General features: G+C 41.3%; 2 protein-coding genes across 2 annotated transcripts in view; one reads left to right on the top strand and one right to left on the bottom strand.

Annotated features, from left to right (window-relative positions):
- The first annotated feature begins 624 nt into the window (after window positions 1-624).
- On the top strand, window positions 625-6,289 carry pex11a (peroxisomal biogenesis factor 11 alpha). The gene is made up of 3 exons (XM_070972405.1): window positions 625-967; window positions 1,113-1,228; window positions 3,367-6,289. Exons 1-3 carry the CDS (start codon window positions 912-914, stop codon window positions 3,933-3,935), a joined length of 741 nt encoding a protein of 246 aa, XP_070828506.1. The 5' UTR covers window positions 625-911; the 3' UTR covers window positions 3,936-6,289.
- LOC139337694 (RNA polymerase II elongation factor ELL) overlaps window positions 6,219-17,750 on the bottom strand; it is a 25,920-nt gene continuing 14,388 nt past the window's right edge. Inside the window, exons 5-12 of the mRNA XM_070972404.1 lie at window positions 15,223-15,464; window positions 14,454-14,578; window positions 12,941-13,055; window positions 11,511-11,967; window positions 10,926-10,989; window positions 10,284-10,455; window positions 10,132-10,176; window positions 6,219-8,835 (exon numbers count right to left, since the gene is read on the bottom strand). Coding sequence (XP_070828505.1) covers window positions 8,725-8,835; window positions 10,132-10,176; window positions 10,284-10,455; window positions 10,926-10,989; window positions 11,511-11,967; window positions 12,941-13,055; window positions 14,454-14,578; window positions 15,223-15,464 — 1,331 coding nt within the window. The 3' untranslated portion in view covers window positions 6,219-8,724. The remainder of the gene's footprint in view (window positions 8,836-10,131; window positions 10,177-10,283; window positions 10,456-10,925; window positions 10,990-11,510; window positions 11,968-12,940; window positions 13,056-14,453; window positions 14,579-15,222; window positions 15,465-17,750) is intronic.

Genomic DNA, 17,750 nt, shown 5'->3' with positions numbered 1-17,750 from the left:
TTTCAACACATGTAAGACAGAAATTAATTCTTCTCAATACAACTCAAGACTCAAAAGGATAGGTGACTCAAGAAAATTCTGGTAAGACATTTATGGGGAACAGTCAATAGTGAATTTACAGTGTGTGTGTGTGTGTGTGTGTGTGTGTGTGTGTGTGTGTGTGTGTGTGTGTGTGTGTGTGTGTGTGTGTGTGTGTGTGTGTGTTACATGGTCTGCATTGTTGCAATGTGCTTTTTTTTCCATCCAGCAACACCTCAAGAAACTGCCATTTTCTCTTTCTTAAACGTGTGAGTGAACTTATTATTATCATTATTATTTTAGGGGGCTTTTCTAGCTTTTATTATAGAGACAGCTGAAGGTATGACAGGAGAGGGGGTGGAGAGAGGGGACGACACGCAGCAAATGAACCGCAGAGTTGGTCCTGCAGAGGACTAACAGCCTCAATGCATGGGGCGCACACCCTACCAACTGAGCTATAGGGGCGCCCCAAAATGAACTTTAACTATGACTGTTATATTTAAAAAATGTACAGTGACGATCGTAGCCAATAGAAACGCGCTGGTCCATCAACAAAACCTGTTCGACTTTTGGTCCGTTTGAATAAGTGTCCGTAGTGAAATAAGTACTTCCTGCTCGGCTGTCAAGTATTAACCAAAGCAGCTGGAAAATTAGCTAAACGTGAACGTGGAAAAAGTTTCAAAATTCCGATTATCTGCTGGAGTTTTAATCGCCAACGTTAGACGAACCACCATTTCTAACCTTTTGTGAACTGAAGACAAGTAAATGACATTGTATGAACGGTAGAGAGAAATTAGAGAGAAATTACGTGGACGAGCCTCTGGGTGCATCTTTTAACGAGGTTGCAGCTCTGCCTGAGCTAACAGGACAGTCTGTTCTTGTTCGGTTTAACCATGGACGCGGTTGTGCAGTTCACAAACCAAAGTCAGGGAAGGGACCGTATATTCAGGTAAGTTGTTTCAGAGAATTTGTTACCTGGCCGTAAACTGTCCACATTGCATTTTATTGGTAGAAACGTAAAGTTACTAGTTAAGCGTGGAGCGCGTGCTGAGAGCTCCTGGATTAACTTTCTCCCTCTTCTTTCATTATTTCAGAGCGACCCAGTATGCATGTGCACTATCGGTATATTTACTCCGAAAGAACTCAGACAGAAAGGACCTTGTGGCAAAACTTAAAGGTCTTGAAGGCACCATGAGCGCTGGACGAAAATGTGAGTATATCTGCGACTTTTAAGTGAGGGAGGGGTCATGCAGTAGCTACAGTTAAAGCTGGGTTTGGTAAACAAAATGAATGTAGGATAAAGGTTATTGTGGTTGAGCTTGTGCTCATTTATGATGAGTTAAGGTCCCAGCCCTTTGCCCTATAATATTTACAGCTCAGTTAACGCGCTGTGTTGACAGAAACATGGCTGCCCTCCATTATCCATTGTTCACTGTGGCGCTGCCAATAATCAGCAATTTATTTGAATGAATCTCTATTTTGGTGAATGGTGTCATCTAAAGTGTGAAAAATCCCAGTGACATCTTCACATTACTTCACACCACATCACATCTCATCACTTTATTCAACAGTCCAAAAAGAATTTACAGTTACTTAAAACACAGTAAAGCTGTGAGTCCCTGCCTTTGAGGAGGTGGATCCAGCCAATTTATTTATTTATTTTGTTATTATTAAACAATTAGTCGAATATGAAAAATGTTGTTGATTTCATTTTTTTTGTCTCTTAGCCAATCATTTCACAACCAGCTGTCTGTTTTTATAATCTGTAATTACAACTTGCTGGTTTTCTTAATTTTCTCCATTTTCCGCCAAATCGCTGAATCTCAGTAAAGCTAGCGCACTTACCGTCCAACATATTCTCCATTCCTTATATAGACTTGCATGCACAAATAGAGTGAAATAAAGCCAGCCTTCTTTTTCATCATTCAGCGCCTCCATGGCTGAATATATAACAGCACTGTGGTCTGCTGCATGATAATCTGACATTATTCAGTTTCTTTCTGAAGTGCCCTCAACAACCTCATGTCACTGCTGATTTTCACTATAAACACAATAATATCTCCTCAATAAGATCAGGATGAGCTCCTGACTGCCCACTCATTAAGGCTGCAAGACGGGAGCTGAGTCACAGCAAACAGCAGCTTAAATTGTTTGACTTTCTCCACCTTCCATCAACTTCAGGCCATTGCCAATAATTCAATATAGTTTTACAAAAACTTTTGGAGCTGCTGCCTCTGTTCTTGGAAATTCAGTGTCCTTAATAGACTAGTATAAAGTAGGGTTTGTTCCAGACAATTGTTCCTGCTTTTGAGCATTTAATGGTAAAATACATAACCCTTTGATCTGCTGTTTAGTAGTTTATTATAATTACATATTCCAAAGCGCTGGGTTCCTGTTGTCTTGAAAACCAATGGCAGTTTGTGAGGGATGTGAATTTTCAGCTGTAAAAAATACACGATCAGTGTGGTGAAATGTGGCTGAAATGAGCAAAATGCAAGAATTTGTTGCATGACCATCCAACCTATTATTGCCATACTAGGGTTTATTGTTTAGGTGGTAAGATTCCCAGATTCTACACATGGCATCTATGTGCCCTCAGCCCACAGGCTTAAACCAGGCTGTTCATGACTGTGTTGAAATCTGTAGCTTTTTCTCCACAGTGAGCTGAGCTAGACTGTGAGGGTGGCTGCACCAGCTGTGGCTGATGAACTTAAGACTGGCCTGGACAGCTCATAGATACTGCATTTTGAAACTTTTTGAACTTTGACATTTTGCGTTTTTTTTAATGTGAATTACAGTGTTTCAGACACCAACTTGGCACAAGCTCCACATGCAAATGAAGGATAAGGTGCTGCCTTCGAGCAAGGTCAAGGCAATAAAGACCCGCTCTCTGCTGATGCTGTTGCAGTAGAGCTGTATTGAGAGCCATGGCTGGGCTCTATTGGTGCACCAGTTAATTACCTCTTCTCTGTCTCAGAGCTGCAGCCACAGAGCTCTCCTGCATCTACGCCTGGCTTGTCTGGCTCCAGTAATTGACTCATGAGTCTCACATTATAAAAACAGTGCTCGCAAGAGGCTTGTGAATGATGCCGAAAGCAAGTAATGCAAGGAAGAGCCTCAGCTAGAGTAGGTGCCATGACAGTAAACATGCCGCATAAAAGGTGACCGTGATGTCTTCTCCTCAGAGGAGCTGATATATAGTAAGATGAAAGACGCTGTACTTTGGTGTAAATGTAGCTTCACTGTATTCTGCAGTTCACAGCCAACTGCGACTACGAAATGTTGACCTGACATTTCATATTAAGTTGATTACTGCTCTAATTCCCCTTTTTCTTCCTCCTTTGTCAGTGTTCAGGCTTGGAAACACAATAAATTCCATTGAGGCTGCTAAGCGAACCATGCAACTCTCTGACCGAGTGCTGTGCCTGTGCCTTACCGCAGCCAACATCAACCGCGGCCTCTACTTTATCTGTGACAATGTACTTTGGGCCAAAAGTGTCGGCCTTGTCCGTGATATCGACAAGGAACGCTGGAGCCTAAATTCCTTTCGCTACTACTTCCTCTCACTAGTTGCAAATCTGACCAGAGATGTTTATGTCATCCTCCAGTTAATGGTACAGAGAGTCAGAGATAAACAATTCAGACAGAAAATGGATCAGCATCTCGGAGAGAATCCTGAAGTGGCTGACATTGTCATCCCTCAGCTGGATGCTTTTGTCTTTCTGCTGTTTGAGAGCCTAAAATCACATCCAGCTGTTGCCTTGGACACGCTGAAAAATGTATGTGACCTCTTCATTCCCTTAGACAGGCTGGGTATATATCAGTCAAATGCAGGTGTGGTGGGATTCTGCGGTCTGATGTCCTCACTGATTGGGATTGTAACCCTCGCACAACCCAAGTTAAGAATCAAACCGTGATAACGAGGGTGGGGATAAAACTGAGTGACGAACAACAGATAACAGGGTTTATCATGACAGGTTGTTTGTTTTTTATAGTGTCCTCTAGCTATAATGGTGGACTAAGGTCAACCTGGTGGAGATTAGGCAACACATCATGGACACATTTTGTAACATTTATGATGGAATAATGTGTGTGTTTTACACCAAACTCAAGCCAGCAATAACTGAAGGGCTTGCATGGTGTCTGGATTAACTAGATACATTGATTGAAAATGATTACATCTCACTTTTGAAGTCGAGAAGACGTAGAATTAAGATCAGTTTACGAGGGAGCAAATCAAGTTTATATATTAACCTTTTATATTTTTTCAACTTTATAAGAGCAGAGGCTAAACCTCAGTGCATTCCTGTCTGTTTGAACTTCACATACACTCGCCGGTCAATTCATTAGGTACACCTGTGCAATGTCATACAATCCAGTACAGCAGCTCTGCCATGAATTCTACTTTTGTGTTGGATGACATTAGATTGTACAAGTGTAACTAATGAAGTGGCGGGTGAGTGTCGAACGCCAGCAGTTTCATAACTCATGTACTTGTGAGATAAGGGCTCCTTCCTGATGCAAGCTAATGCATCTGCTTTTGCACCTATCCTTTGAAAAGTAAGACCATAATCTGAGTGGTGTTTCCAATTGAAGACCACTGTCGTTCTCTTTTGCGATTAAAATACTGCTAAAAGTTTTACCTCTATGATTCAAGTGATGAATAAGCTGATTCTCAGCCAAAAATGCTAAGAGATTTCCTGTTATTTATTTGTCATTCTGCCATGTGAGGCCTGGCCTGGACTTTGACTGTCAGCAGATTATACTGTAATTTAAGTGTAAAGACACACCTGAGAGCAAAAACTCCTGAAATTGTGATATTACGATTTCAATGAACTATGACAACGTAGATGTGTTTACAATTAAATCCTTAATATACTGTTTAAGAATTGTATTGTTGTATGTTTTCTGTCTCTGTAACCCCAAACAATGAGGTGTATGAGGATAAACTAGCAATGTCCAACTCCAAACAGTGAGAGCTAAAGTCTTGCTGGTGTCATTCAGATCACATGACTAAATGTGTTCACTGTCATGTTTTATTGAAAGGTTCATAAAACTATATATGATCCAATCTTTTTAAAAGCTTGATGTTTGTATTTTAATCATGTTAATAGTCATGAAGTGAGTGGTGGGTCACTGTAGAAGTAGAGCAACACTGCCCTCTTGGGGAAACCATGCTGAATTGAAAAGAGCTTTATTTTTTCAATTACACCGAGACAACAATACAGGTTTTTTTTTCTGAAAGCTTTTCTCCAGAGGATGGCCTTGTGACAAAGCATCCACCATTTAGAAATTGCAAAAATATATTCCATTTCCCTTTCACCATACTTTGAATTTTGCTGTGAAAAAAATGAACCTAACTATGCAAAGATGAATCCCATAAAAGGACCAAGACACAGAAAGCAATAAATAAAGAAATTTGTTCTCCTAGGTAGATCAGTTGCAGTCATTTATGATAGGCAAATGTTTGATTTCACATTTCCATTGAGGCATTGGTTTTCCACCACCAACCAACCAATTAAATGCACCTGTATGTTATCTATAGAAATAGTTGGCTGGACTGGAATCAGAAACAAACAAAATCCAGACCTTTCTTTCAAATATCCTTGTATGCGCATAGCTAACATTATATGCACTTTAATTGGTGTCCTGGGAAACCTTGCATTTTTAAAATGTAGAGTTTCCATGTGTGGGGATGATATCAAGTCAGAGCCAATACACTTAGTACAATTTATAAGGCATCTGATATCAACTCAGCCTGAAATGATGAGCGAAGCACTTTGAAAAGTGGCAACAGTGTGAAAGTAGAGATGTGTAAATACTGCTGGCCCACGTTTTTTCTTTTCTTTTTTTTTTTCCAGAATACCAATGATAGTTAGAGGCGGAGTGAATCTGCTCTTTGAATGAAAAAAAGGCACCGTCAGTAGTTAGCTTCTGCAACAGTCAAAAAAAAAAAAAAAAAAAAAAAATCACAGTTAGCACTTGAGAGAAGCCCTTTTCAAGGGTCCAAGGTCTGGTTTCCAAAAACCATGTTAATGGTGCACTCATCTTCCTTCATACTATGATTATAAATTGTACAAATGACCAATACTACTTTAGTGGGAAGCCCGTAATTTGAATTAGTTCTCTAATTTGTTATTACTTTAAGGTCTCATGGTCTAAGTGGTGTTATGTAGACATATTCCTTCCTGCCATGACTAAAAATGTTTCAGTACCTTTCTGTTATGAATAAAAAATTCTGTCTAACACAAATAAATTATATTGTTTGTCTGAGCAGGCATTGTGCTCTTGTCTTGTACAATACAATTGAACCGTGTCTCATTGATTTCCCAATCCAGTACCAAACAAAGCACAGTCATCCAGGTCATGGTTATCCAAGGAGGCTTGAATCCAGGGCAACTGGAGAGCTGCCCTGGATTCAGTGTCTTTTTGACTGATCGGACATTTTCTCAGGTCAGGTGGAGCTATGGAGCACATTTGCTGAGCTTGTCAAAATGCACCTGATAAAAGATGCATAAAAGAGTGTGAGATCTGGTCCTGAGACGAGAGCTTAACGGCCAGAATAATGAAGACATTTCTGTAGGTGCACCGGAGCTTTAAGAGTCCAGCGTTTTTCAGAAGTCTGGGCTCGAGATTCTCATTTTTCCAATAGTCAGTGCGAATAAATATTCTTCTCCTGGAAACGTTCATATGTGCCAAGACAGAGCAACTGTTGTTAATCCTTCAAACATCCCAGAATGCCAAATGTAAAAAGAAAAAAAAAGCACATTTAACTTTCAAATATGTGGAAATGAGCCCGGTGAGTATTTGCATTGAGAAATCAAGATAAGCAAAGCACATTATTTTGAATAGACTTCTGCAATGATTCTTCTGATAGTGGTGCTTGATAAGATCATGATTATCTGACGGATTATGAGACAACGAATGAAGCTAAAACAGAAAATGATTAAGACGTACATGGAAAATAAACAAACAAACAAAAAAAAACAAGAAACACAGATCAGGCGACTGTTACACAACAACTATCCAGTAACTTTCCTTAAAACTAAAAGACATTTACAGAAATAGTCTGAGAACACTTTAAACTGTGCAGGTTAAACCCAAGAACATTTCAGGACAGGGATACTGTAATTATGGAAATGTGTGAACATACATGTTAAGGCAAATATTAGCTTCATTCTCCCATTTTAAGCCATTATTAAGACAACAGTTGTAATGCAAACATCCAGAGAGCTCTGAAATCTGATCACTACTTCCTACTTGAGGCCACAGCTAATAAAAGTGAAATAAAATTACAGGTTGTGGTTATTACAAAGTTCCTTTAAGAGTCTAAAAGCTCTGCTAGCAGCCTCTGGAGGTCAGCCTGCTCCTTACACCGACTGAACCAAAGGCGTTTGAACTGAGTGACCAGCCCACGGTGCCATCCTTGCTATGCCTCACATGTGGGGCTAAAAATGACCAAGTCCACTCTGTTAAAGGCATCTCTGTCACACTGAGCAGAAGAACATCAAAATGTAACGCTCACTGAAGTGAATTATTGTTGTTCAACTAAATCCCTCATCAAGACTGTGAAGTACAGTCATACTCAATCAAAATATTTGGACAAGCTTGATTACCCAGAGAAATCCCCTGAAAGCTTTTAAAACTGCAGGTTCAATGATGTTTCATACAGCAACTTGTCTTCATTCATCCACAGCATAATCATAGCACGATTACTGTGTGTGCTGTGTATCAGTAAACAAACCTGTAACCAGAAGACTTGAGAGACCTGTTGATAATGAAAAGGCAGTTCATGGTAGGCTACATGTGGGTAAAATTGACACTTCTACGTGCACAAGCACTATCTTGAAACCAGCATGTATGGTATTGGAGGAATGGTTCTGTGGAATTCCAACATTTCTTAGAAATGAAACCGGACGTTGGCAGAAAGCTACCGAGTAAAATTCCCTACGATCAAAGCTCAAAGAAACTGGATTCTGTTAACACGAAACAACTCTGCATAACGTGCTCTTAACTTCACTTTGTTTAGTGGTACATTGAAATAAGTCTTTGAAGGGTCTCGGTCCTGCAGAAATCGAGGTTTGCATGGATCATGTAGTGTTTGCGTGTGGTCTAAAGAGAGAGAAACCGTTCATGGCACGACTGTACTGTCATTATGTGATCTTATTACTGGAACTAATGGATAACTGCTGTGATTGAATGCGTCACATCAACATTTGACTTCCTATCAGCAAATAAATTCCTCTGTGTCTTAAATATAAAGACTTTAGTAGCATTTGATTTCCCCTAAGATTGATTGTACCATCAATTTAATACTTTTTATAAATCAACGCTTTTCAGTTCTGACGAGATAAAGGATAGAATAAAAATGCAATTAAGCAGGAATAGCATTTGCATTTCAGTGAAAAAGAAAAGGGATTTGGCCTTCACTGTGTCATCTGACCCTTTTAAAGCAGAGCAGAATCCAGCCATTACAGCGGTACTCATCGCTGAAAACCATAATGTTAAAGGGCAATATTCGATCACGAGTCGGTGGTCTCAGCCCAATTTCCAAAAAATAACCTCGCTCCTCAATTCCATTGAAACTCGGAGGAGTAAAGTGAATAGTGTCTCAGCGACTCCAAGACCCAGCTGGGCAGTCTTCGGGTCTATTAGGAGTCTTTTGGTCCAGTCATATTACACCCTGCTGAGAGCAGAGGCCAGTTGCTAGGAGAGTTCCTGCGCTCTGTCATAATCTGTGATCAGGCCTTTGATGTGCGACAGTTTCTGATGGAGGTACTCGCATCGCTTCTTCTCTTCCCGATACCCTGGAAACTTCTGGAAAGGAAAAAAAAAGGAGCTTTAGGTAACGCACATCAAAATCCAACATGATGGGCCTCATGCAAGAATATTTTTGGTATCCTTGTCAATCAGCAAACCCTCTGAGCTGCACAAACTTGTTATGAGTTGCTTGTTTCAACCTGGAGAACGCCATGTGTTCATGAGTAGCCGAGAGCTGATCCTCAGCATAGTTAAAGACATCGTCACATAAGGCTCGTCTTTCTGATCCATTTATGGACAGATTTTGCTCACAAAAATGTGACAAAAACATAAAAGCTTTAGTTGTGTCAGTAGCCTGGTGATATTAGAGGACTCTGTGATATCACCACAGCTCTGTGTGAATGCTGAGCTGCCTCTTCTGTGATCGTGTGGCCTTTGTCCAGGTCTCTATGCTTGAGCGGGGGTTGCTTGGCTCATGCTCTACCTGCCTGGCAACATCTGAAGTTGCTCAACGTCCTCCTGGATCTCTTCACCTCTGTTCTGCAATCTACACATATCTGTATTTTCAGAATTTCTATCTATTCTATACATGCAACATCTGTTGTTTCTCTGTTTCTCTTCTTGGGGTTTCTTCCATGTTTTTGCTGTTAAAGGGGATTTTGGGGGGAGTTTTTCCTTATCGGAGTCGAGGATCTACAGACAGAAGGTTTTGTGTGCTGTGCAGATTGCACAGACCCTTGAGACAAATTGTGGTTTGTGATACTTGGCTGTGTAAATAAAGACTGATTTGACTATCAAAGCCATGTCAGAAATAAAGAAGGAATGGGTTGACATGAAGCTAGATGCCAAAAATCTTGCTAAAGCAAAGCCGTGACCCTAACTAACATGGGAGGTGGTCCAGGGGACATGACATGATAATAAATTTGATTACAGGTGATGTTAAACTGTCAGACGCTTTAACAGAGAACAGTCTCTCGGATAACAACCTGCATTAAAAAACCTTGACGGAGAATTTTCCGAGCAGCCACTGAGCTGTACAAATTGTGCCAAATTACTCACACCAATAAAATCTAAAAGGAGAGGTTTTCCAACCTCTCAGTGAACTGGCAAGCCATGATGTACGACATACTGATAAGGTGACCTGAGTTTTAATATTAACTCAATCATTTCTGAATTCTTATTTTTGTTGATTTCAGACATGTATATAAGACTGGATCGCTTTAAATACAAGAAATTAGTAAATCCTTATATGTGCCACTTAAGAATGAATATCTTGTGGTTCTTGCATGAGGCCCAGTGTACAGTGCCACAAGTGTTACATGAAATGTGTTTAAAAAATGAAATAATTCTTACTTTTTTATACTTCCGATATTTTTGTAGTATTTGGTCCTCCATAAGCTGAAAAGATTACAAAAGGAAAAAGTGTTAGGATGTATCTCATCTGTTTCCTGTTTGGTGTTTCATTGAGAATACAGTATTTAAAGGCTCCTGGTCCAGACCAGTACCTTGTACTCTTGTGTTCCCGGGGAGAGAGTGTTGATCTTTGAGCCCAACTGAACAAACATCTCTGTGATAGCCCCAATCCGGTCATGAAGAGCTCTGTATTCATCGTACTCGGCACAGAAGTCATCCTTGTACTGTTGACGTTGCTCCAGTGCTGTTATGGTGCTGTATTTTCTGAAAGAAAAAAAAAAAACGTATTGAAAGCTTTAATTTAAAAGACGACTTGAAGCCAAGTTGCTTTTTCCCAATCTGTCCAGTAGATGGCACTGCACAACAGTGGAGCGAGAGGCCTGACACGTCACTGAGTTAACAGCATGATGTGTTGACCAGATGTAACCATAAGGTCATTTGTTTGTGAAGTCGTTCTCAGTGAAAGCTTTGTGACAGCTCACTTAGACATGTGTTTTACTTCCCTCTGTTTATATGAATGTTTTGAAGCTGAACCGAACCCTTTAGGGACGAGTCGGTTTCTTTCCTCAACAAGTGGGTTAGACACTGAAACTTAAACTCCTCCGTGACAGATGATATCAACAACGACTTATATGTACCCGTGATGTTGTGACATTTATTTGGCTCTCATTTGAGAATCATAAAACCCTCCTGAATGTGGGATTGCACCATGTAGCAGTGTGTATTTGTCTTACATTAAATAGTCAGGAAGTTCCTCTGCTGAGGTTCGATTGACAGGTGTTTTTTCTCCCTCGTGGTCTGTAGATAGGAAAAACACACACAGACACACACATTGAAAAAAAAAGGTTAAAGCAATCTGCCAATGCAAATGCGATAATGCACCCATCATATCAAGGCTGATGGAATCATTTACACTGCCTCCGATAAGAGATCTGATCCAAGGCAAGCAGTCACGTCAGCAGCTCAGAGTAGGAGGCAATGCTGCCTGCTGACTCGCTCGACCGTAGGTCACCCAGCTGTTTCACAGTCAATCATCAACAGACTGGAGCGAGGAGTGAGGACCGGAGGGCGGAGAAAGTGTTGCAGTCCTAACGGCACTCACTGCTCTCCCAAATGAAAATATATGAATTGCTCTTTGAGGGCTTCCAGCAGTAACTATAACTCAACCCTGAGGGTTTTTTCCTCTTTGCTAAACGAAAGCCGATAATGTCATGGCCCCAACAAATAATCTACAGCACATTCACAACAGCACAGTAGGAAACATGAAGTGTGACAAAACCTTTCAGAGGAGACATTTTTATAGTTTTATGGCCATTTACCTTTGAGATTTTCTTGGTTCTGCTTCAGGTCAGGACTGGTCTCAATCCAGTCTGGTTTTAAGCGCTCTCGTTCCTTGTCTTTGTGCTTTTTGGACCTCTTCTTTTTATGTTGGCCATTGGTGAACTGTTGGTCAGTGCAAATGGACGTGTCAGTGTGTGGGCGCTTAGAGCTGGGTGCAGTAGGGGCTGGTTCTGTCCTCTCCAGCTTGGGAATAGTAGAAGACCCACTGAGTTTGTGCGGCGAGCAGAGACGATTTGGGCTCCCCTGGAGGTGATTGTTGGTTCTTTCAAACTCCAGTTTGGCCTGTGCGCCAGAGTTTCCATGACCGGAGGAGCTTCGAGCCCCATTGGTGCCGCAGTCACCATAAGAGGGTGACTGCAGAGGCAAACAGTGGTCTAATAGTCTTTGTTTTTTGGGGGTCTGACAGTTGGATTGGTCTGAGGGCAACGGTCGTTTCTAGAGATAAAAAAAAGAGAACATAGTAATTGATTTGCTTTAACTTTTGGAGGTTAGAGTGCAGGTTACGTGAGACGTGCCTGTACCATGCTCATAAATGGATATTTACTCAAAAGGAACAGGTCAACATTTTGGGAAATATATGGAAGGACTGACACCACTCTCATATCTGTGTGATCAATATGAAGCTACAACCAGCAGTCGGTTAGCTTAGCATAACATCAAGACTCGAATCAAGAACGAACAGCTAGTCTTGCTCTGCTGAGAGGCAACAACAGCTCACATAGTAAGTAGCACCTTGTATCTCGTTTGTATAATCCTTACAAAGTGTAAAAGTGACGAGTTGACGTTTCACACGTAGTTATGTGCCAGACGATAGCTGGTTGTTGACAGCTTATCACGGAAATGAATGATGCAGTCCCTAAGTTGGCCCCTCCTCTGTGTATCAGTGGCCCGTCTTAGGTTCTTACAGTCTGTCACCTGGTTGCTACTGTTTTTATAGACCTCTGTCCTCACACTGGACACTGTTATTGGCTGGGGGCCACACACCACACCCCAAAGGTTTACACCCAGAAACGTCCCGAATGCAGCAAGATAAGAAAATACATGGAGAGGGCAGGGTCTCTGCAGATACAGACACCCCCACACACTCCCTGTGGGTCAAAAGTAATGATTGAGGGAGATTATTTTTCTGTCAACACATTTTTTTTAGGAAAATCCTACTCATTCTGCCTTTAAGATACCTACTGTCTCATCTCACTCTCAATAAGAATGCAAATAAGCATATTTCCCAAATTGCTGGACTATTCCTTTAATTCCAATCAGGGCTATTTTCAGTCTGAAGCAACGGAGCTATAGCAGAAATATCATAATTCCAGTCGTGTGTGCTGCAAAAGAGGACATACCTTATCTATTCTCAGTCTTATAAGTAAGAAGTAGGGGAAAAGAGATTTCATTCAAGGTGAATAATTACCACGGAGAGATTCTTGGCAGGACTGAGTCGGGAAGGAGAGTCCCCAGGAGTTTTGTGGAATGAATGGTTGGACTGGGGACTCTTCAACTGGCTACTGTGGAGTGGCTGAAGTTTCCTGAAGAAAGATTAAGAACACAGCACCTTCAGTTGGACAGTAACTGCGAAGTAAACGGCCTGTAAGGCTAAACAGGAAGAGACTGCATGTAGGTCATAAAGCGTTCTTTGACAGATATATGAGCTATTATCATTTGTTATGTCACACAGAGAAAAGACAGCGAGCAGTGGCAGCTTTTTCCACAGAGGGAACAAAACTGACAGTCTGTTTTTATTTTATCAAAGCTGTTTGCATGTGTATGTGTTGTGTTTACGTTTTGTGTCTCTGGTGATTTTTGTGGCCACCACAAAGACTAAACACAAGCCAGTGAGCAGAACAATAGCAGCAGATTTCACCTCCTGTAGGACCAAACCCTCTTCTCTGGTAATCTGCTTCCTACAGCTCCTTCCTCAAACAGACGCTACAACAAGTCACACAACCCTCCAAGTGGATTCATGCAACCCTCTTAATCATATGGTCAGTGTGAGTGCAGTTCAGAAGTATTAAATGTTTAAGAAATGAAATGACAGGAGTAAGAAGGCCTGAATAAGACGAGCCTGCTCTGACAAATGAAAAACTAGAGGAAAGAAATCTGGAGTTTGCAGTGTTTACAGGCTATCACAGTTTTATCATACTTGGCAAACAATTTCATGACTCCAATTGTAGGCTTTTTACACTTAGCAGGGGTGGTGAGCAGAGGGGGTTGTGCAATCAGCCAACATGACTTGTGCTTTTTCCAAAGTGCTCATGAAGCACATGGCCTGCATGTTTACTGGCAGGCAGAGGAAACGTACGAGGGGAGGAAGCTCACCCTGAAAAGCTCAGCCTAGGCCTTCCATGCTAATGCCATTTGGCAACACGGTGCAGGGAATATTTTCCTCTGCTTTGATGTGTCCATTAAGAGATTCATCAGTGCTGAGAAGTAGTCATTTAGAAGCTCCCCTTTTCAACATGATCACAGCAGACTTCTGCATTAATTCAGTGGCCTTTTTGTATTATCGCCAGCACTGTCAAAACGCATCCATCCCTTAGTCTTTCCTGCATTATCTGCCCAGACAGGCCTCCAAAGGTCGAAAAGAAGTTTAAAGCAACAGTTTGACAATTTGGAAAATACGCCTATTTGTCTTCTTGCTGAGAGTTAAATGAAAAGATGGATAGCACTCTCATGTCTATATGGTAAATATAGAACTACAGCCACAAGATGATTAGCTTAGCTGAGCACAGAGACTGAAAACAGAGGGACACAGCTAGCGTGGCTCTTCCCTGAAGTAACAAAATCCCCTTCCAGCACCTCTAAAACTTGGTTTTTGTATGGATTAAACAAACAAGTAGCTTAAGCGTATTTCCCAAAATGTGTGTTATGCAGTTCCAATTTTCTCTCACAAGACTTTTGTGCATTATTGCTAACTTGACACCCACCTGATCAGGAGCCTGTGGATGAGTTGCTTCTCCTCCTCTAGATACCCAGGCCAGTCTCTCTGGACCTGTCTGTAGAGCTCATCCTTCAGAGCGTAGCTGTGGTCTTTAGGGTTCAGTTTACCTACCTGAAAAGCAGACAGTTCCCAGTGTTAATACATCAACAGAAGGAGGACAGAATACAAAAGGAAAAGAGGCCAGCTGAGGTCTTAAAACCACCAATGTGTGCTAACCTGCAATGCCCCAACTCCACCTTATATTTAAATAAAACAAGACCTTTCTGGAGCGGGGCTGCATTGTTTCCGTGGTAAACAGTTTAACCCTGCCCTTACACAACTTAATCCTGCTGATACAAATCTAGCAAAACCAACCACTTTCAATTCTGAACTTACTCAGATCCCAGCTGGAGACACCCCACCCCTCTCCTGTCAAAACACAATCTTCTCCTCCAAAGATAATTAAAGTACAGTTCTAATTACAGCTACCAGCGGCAGCACGGTCTCCACTTGGTGAATGCAGTGGGACACTCACACATTGTGAACGCTGGAAATATGCCTGAAATGAACTTACTGACATGAGTTTTACAGCTGTACAGCAGTTGTCTGCTCAGTAGTATCATTAGAAAAATAGTGAGTGGACAAATTTACTGTCTAGTTTCAATCCTTCACCTGATATCAGCTTTATTTATTGCACTTAATGTTTTGGTATTTTCTTTCACTTGTTGCATTTGAGTCTTTTTCATCATTTGTCGACAATGTGCCAAATGTCTCACCTCATCCAGCACTGAGGTCAGGTCAGCCTTGTCCTTCGGACTGGCCCGCTCTCTCTCCAACCACAGGAGCAGCTCAGGTTTCCTGTAGGGCTTTAAAGCCAGGAGATGAATGATGCGATCTCTCAAGGGCCGGTGTGCCACAGGGCTGGGAACCAGGCTCCTCTTGTTGCTGGGGGAGTGCTTGTTGCTGCTATCTGAGCCTGATACCAGACCCTGCTTCCTCTGGACCTTCACGCACTTACCTAAGATGAAAACAAAGGGACACAGCACAGAGTCTCAACATGACATCTGTGGAAGGGTTTCTTTGGTCAGGGAATGAAAAGGGTTATCATGGCAGAAATGTAAAGCCGTATGATCACTACCCAACACAAAACTAGAGAGGAGAAGGGAAATTATAACTGATCTGATAACAGGAATCACATATGTTGACAGTATCCTGTAATAGCACAGCCAAAATATCATTCCTAATCCAGTCCTCAGGCCAGATATACAAATGATGTTGAAAAAGAAGCCTACACACGAGAGACAACCCCATACATACGTCACATCTCTATCATATCTCTCTATTGTCATGCAATCTGCTTTGTGCACATGGAACAGATACAGCATGTGCAGCACTCTCAGCACCAGAAAAGGTCATTTTCATACATAAACACCTTGAGCACAGTTCTGTGCTCGTGCAGCTCTCTGCGTCGGCGTGCAGAGGCAGTGTTGCTGCGAGTGGAAAACAGTGAAAGGGGTTGACAGTAGGGTTAGCCTACTGCTGAGTAAACAGAGGGGCATGGAAACTACAGCAACTAACACAGAGAGGCCCTTTCTTCCTGTTGCAGTGCTAATTCAGTTGGACCCAGCAAGGCAGTGCTTATAGATATCTGCAGACCATAATCTCATTACAACATTAAGCCATACTTTGGAGGTTTCTATAGGTCGAGGACTGACAGTGCTTTCACAGGGACAACATGGTAGAAGTATCACATGTGTTCAAGACGTTTTACAGCAGAGTAATACTGTTAAAACTGAAGATATTTACACTTTCTAGAAGTAATGTTAGATATCTGTTCCTTGTCAGGGAATTAAATCAGCTGTGCAAAATGCAACAGTCTTGCAGGAGCTTGTTTCAACATCTACCTTGAAACAGGCCATGAAGATTTTAGGTAAATATCCTTCCTGCACTGAAACAACCTGTACTGCCACATTTCAGACAAGCAGCAACTAGAACCATTGTTTGACACTGATAAATTAAAGCAGCTTGAGGGAAGTTTTTCGGGCTTGCAAGGCAGTTTTTGTAGAGTGATATACCCATAATGACAGAGATGTCTCCCTTAGGGATAACTGGCAGCTTGACAGTGCGTATATATAAGCAATGACCAAACACTAAAAATAGCATCTGTTTTAATAGTGATAATATATTCTAAATGCTAAAGTAGGAACCTAAATAATCAAAATGTGCTGAAAGTATTTAAAAAGACTTCCCCAACTTGTGTCAACTTCCCCAACTTGTGAGACAGTGTCTCCTTTCCCCGGAATGCAACTGAACTTAAATCATACAGGACATTATTATGTAAATGGTGGACATTTTTCTGCTCTGCAACCTGTAATTGTGAGTTGGTATATGGACATTTTTTCTGAAAGTATAGCATTACTGTACCATAAAAAGACAGTGAGTCACCACAAAAGAGCTGTATGCTCTCTGCTGCATATGGCACATATCGTGATCCATCCTCATTTATTTCTCTTTCTGGTGTCCACGTGAATGGAGGGACAGTTATGTGCTAAAAAAATCAAATGTGACATCCTCTAACTGCATGTTTCTAACCAGGATCTCTCGTGTCTTTTAACATTTATCAGATGCAGACGTGCCAGATATGTTACATTTATCCTGTAAAAGCCTCAGAGAGACTATGTCTGCATGACACGTAATGTGCAGGAGCCACTTCCAACAGCTAGCTTCAACAGAAATGACCCTAAACACCATTTTATAGTGTCGGTCTCAGGGCAGGAAGTTAACGTTTTAAAAATCAACCAGCCACTGATGGATAAATGTTCAAATTCTCCAGCCACTCAAAAGTAAATTCCTTTTTTTTTTGGAATTTACCACCACTCATATCTTACCAGCATTCGGCTGGTGCTAATCCCCCCCCCGGTTGGTCTCCGCAGCATGTTTCCATTCATAAAATCTAATATAATATACACAAGTATTTTAAATTCACATGGGGCCTCTAAATGTCACGAAGCCTCATGGCTAGATCATTTATAAAGTTGAAGCATGGTCAATTTAATCCACAATGACTCTAAAACCCTGACTCGGGCAGTGAGGCAGTGAATAAAGAAAATTAATAGCAAGAAGGAGATCCTGCATGTTCAGCCCAGATCACTGCAGGTTAAGAGTGGCTTCTTCTTTGGATGATAAATTTTATCAAATGAAAATGAATTAAATTCCAGTCAGTGTAATTACATTTTAGGCAAAACTTCATCAGCATGAGACTTGTTAGCACATACTTCTGGCAAACTCAATCACATTAATGTTG

The sequence above is a fragment of the Chaetodon trifascialis genome, chromosome 10, assembly GCF_039877785.1.
Source record: "Chaetodon trifascialis isolate fChaTrf1 chromosome 10, fChaTrf1.hap1, whole genome shotgun sequence".
Taxonomy (NCBI): Eukaryota; Metazoa; Chordata; class Actinopteri; order Chaetodontiformes; family Chaetodontidae; genus Chaetodon; species Chaetodon trifascialis.
Note: the sequence above shows the minus strand (reverse complement) of the source record. Positions and strands in the feature narration are given on the sequence as shown.

Coding starts and splice junctions, on each gene's coding strand:
- pex11a (XM_070972405.1), top strand. CDS start 912: ATGGACGCGGTTGTGCAGTTCACAAACCAAAGTCAGGGAAGGGACCGT. Junction 968..1,112: donor GGAAGGGACCGTATATTCAG/GTAAGTTGTTTC, acceptor TCATTATTTCAG/AGCGACCCAGTATGCATGTG. Junction 1,229..3,366: donor CATGAGCGCTGGACGAAAAT/GTGAGTATATCT, acceptor CTCCTTTGTCAG/TGTTCAGGCTTGGAAACACA.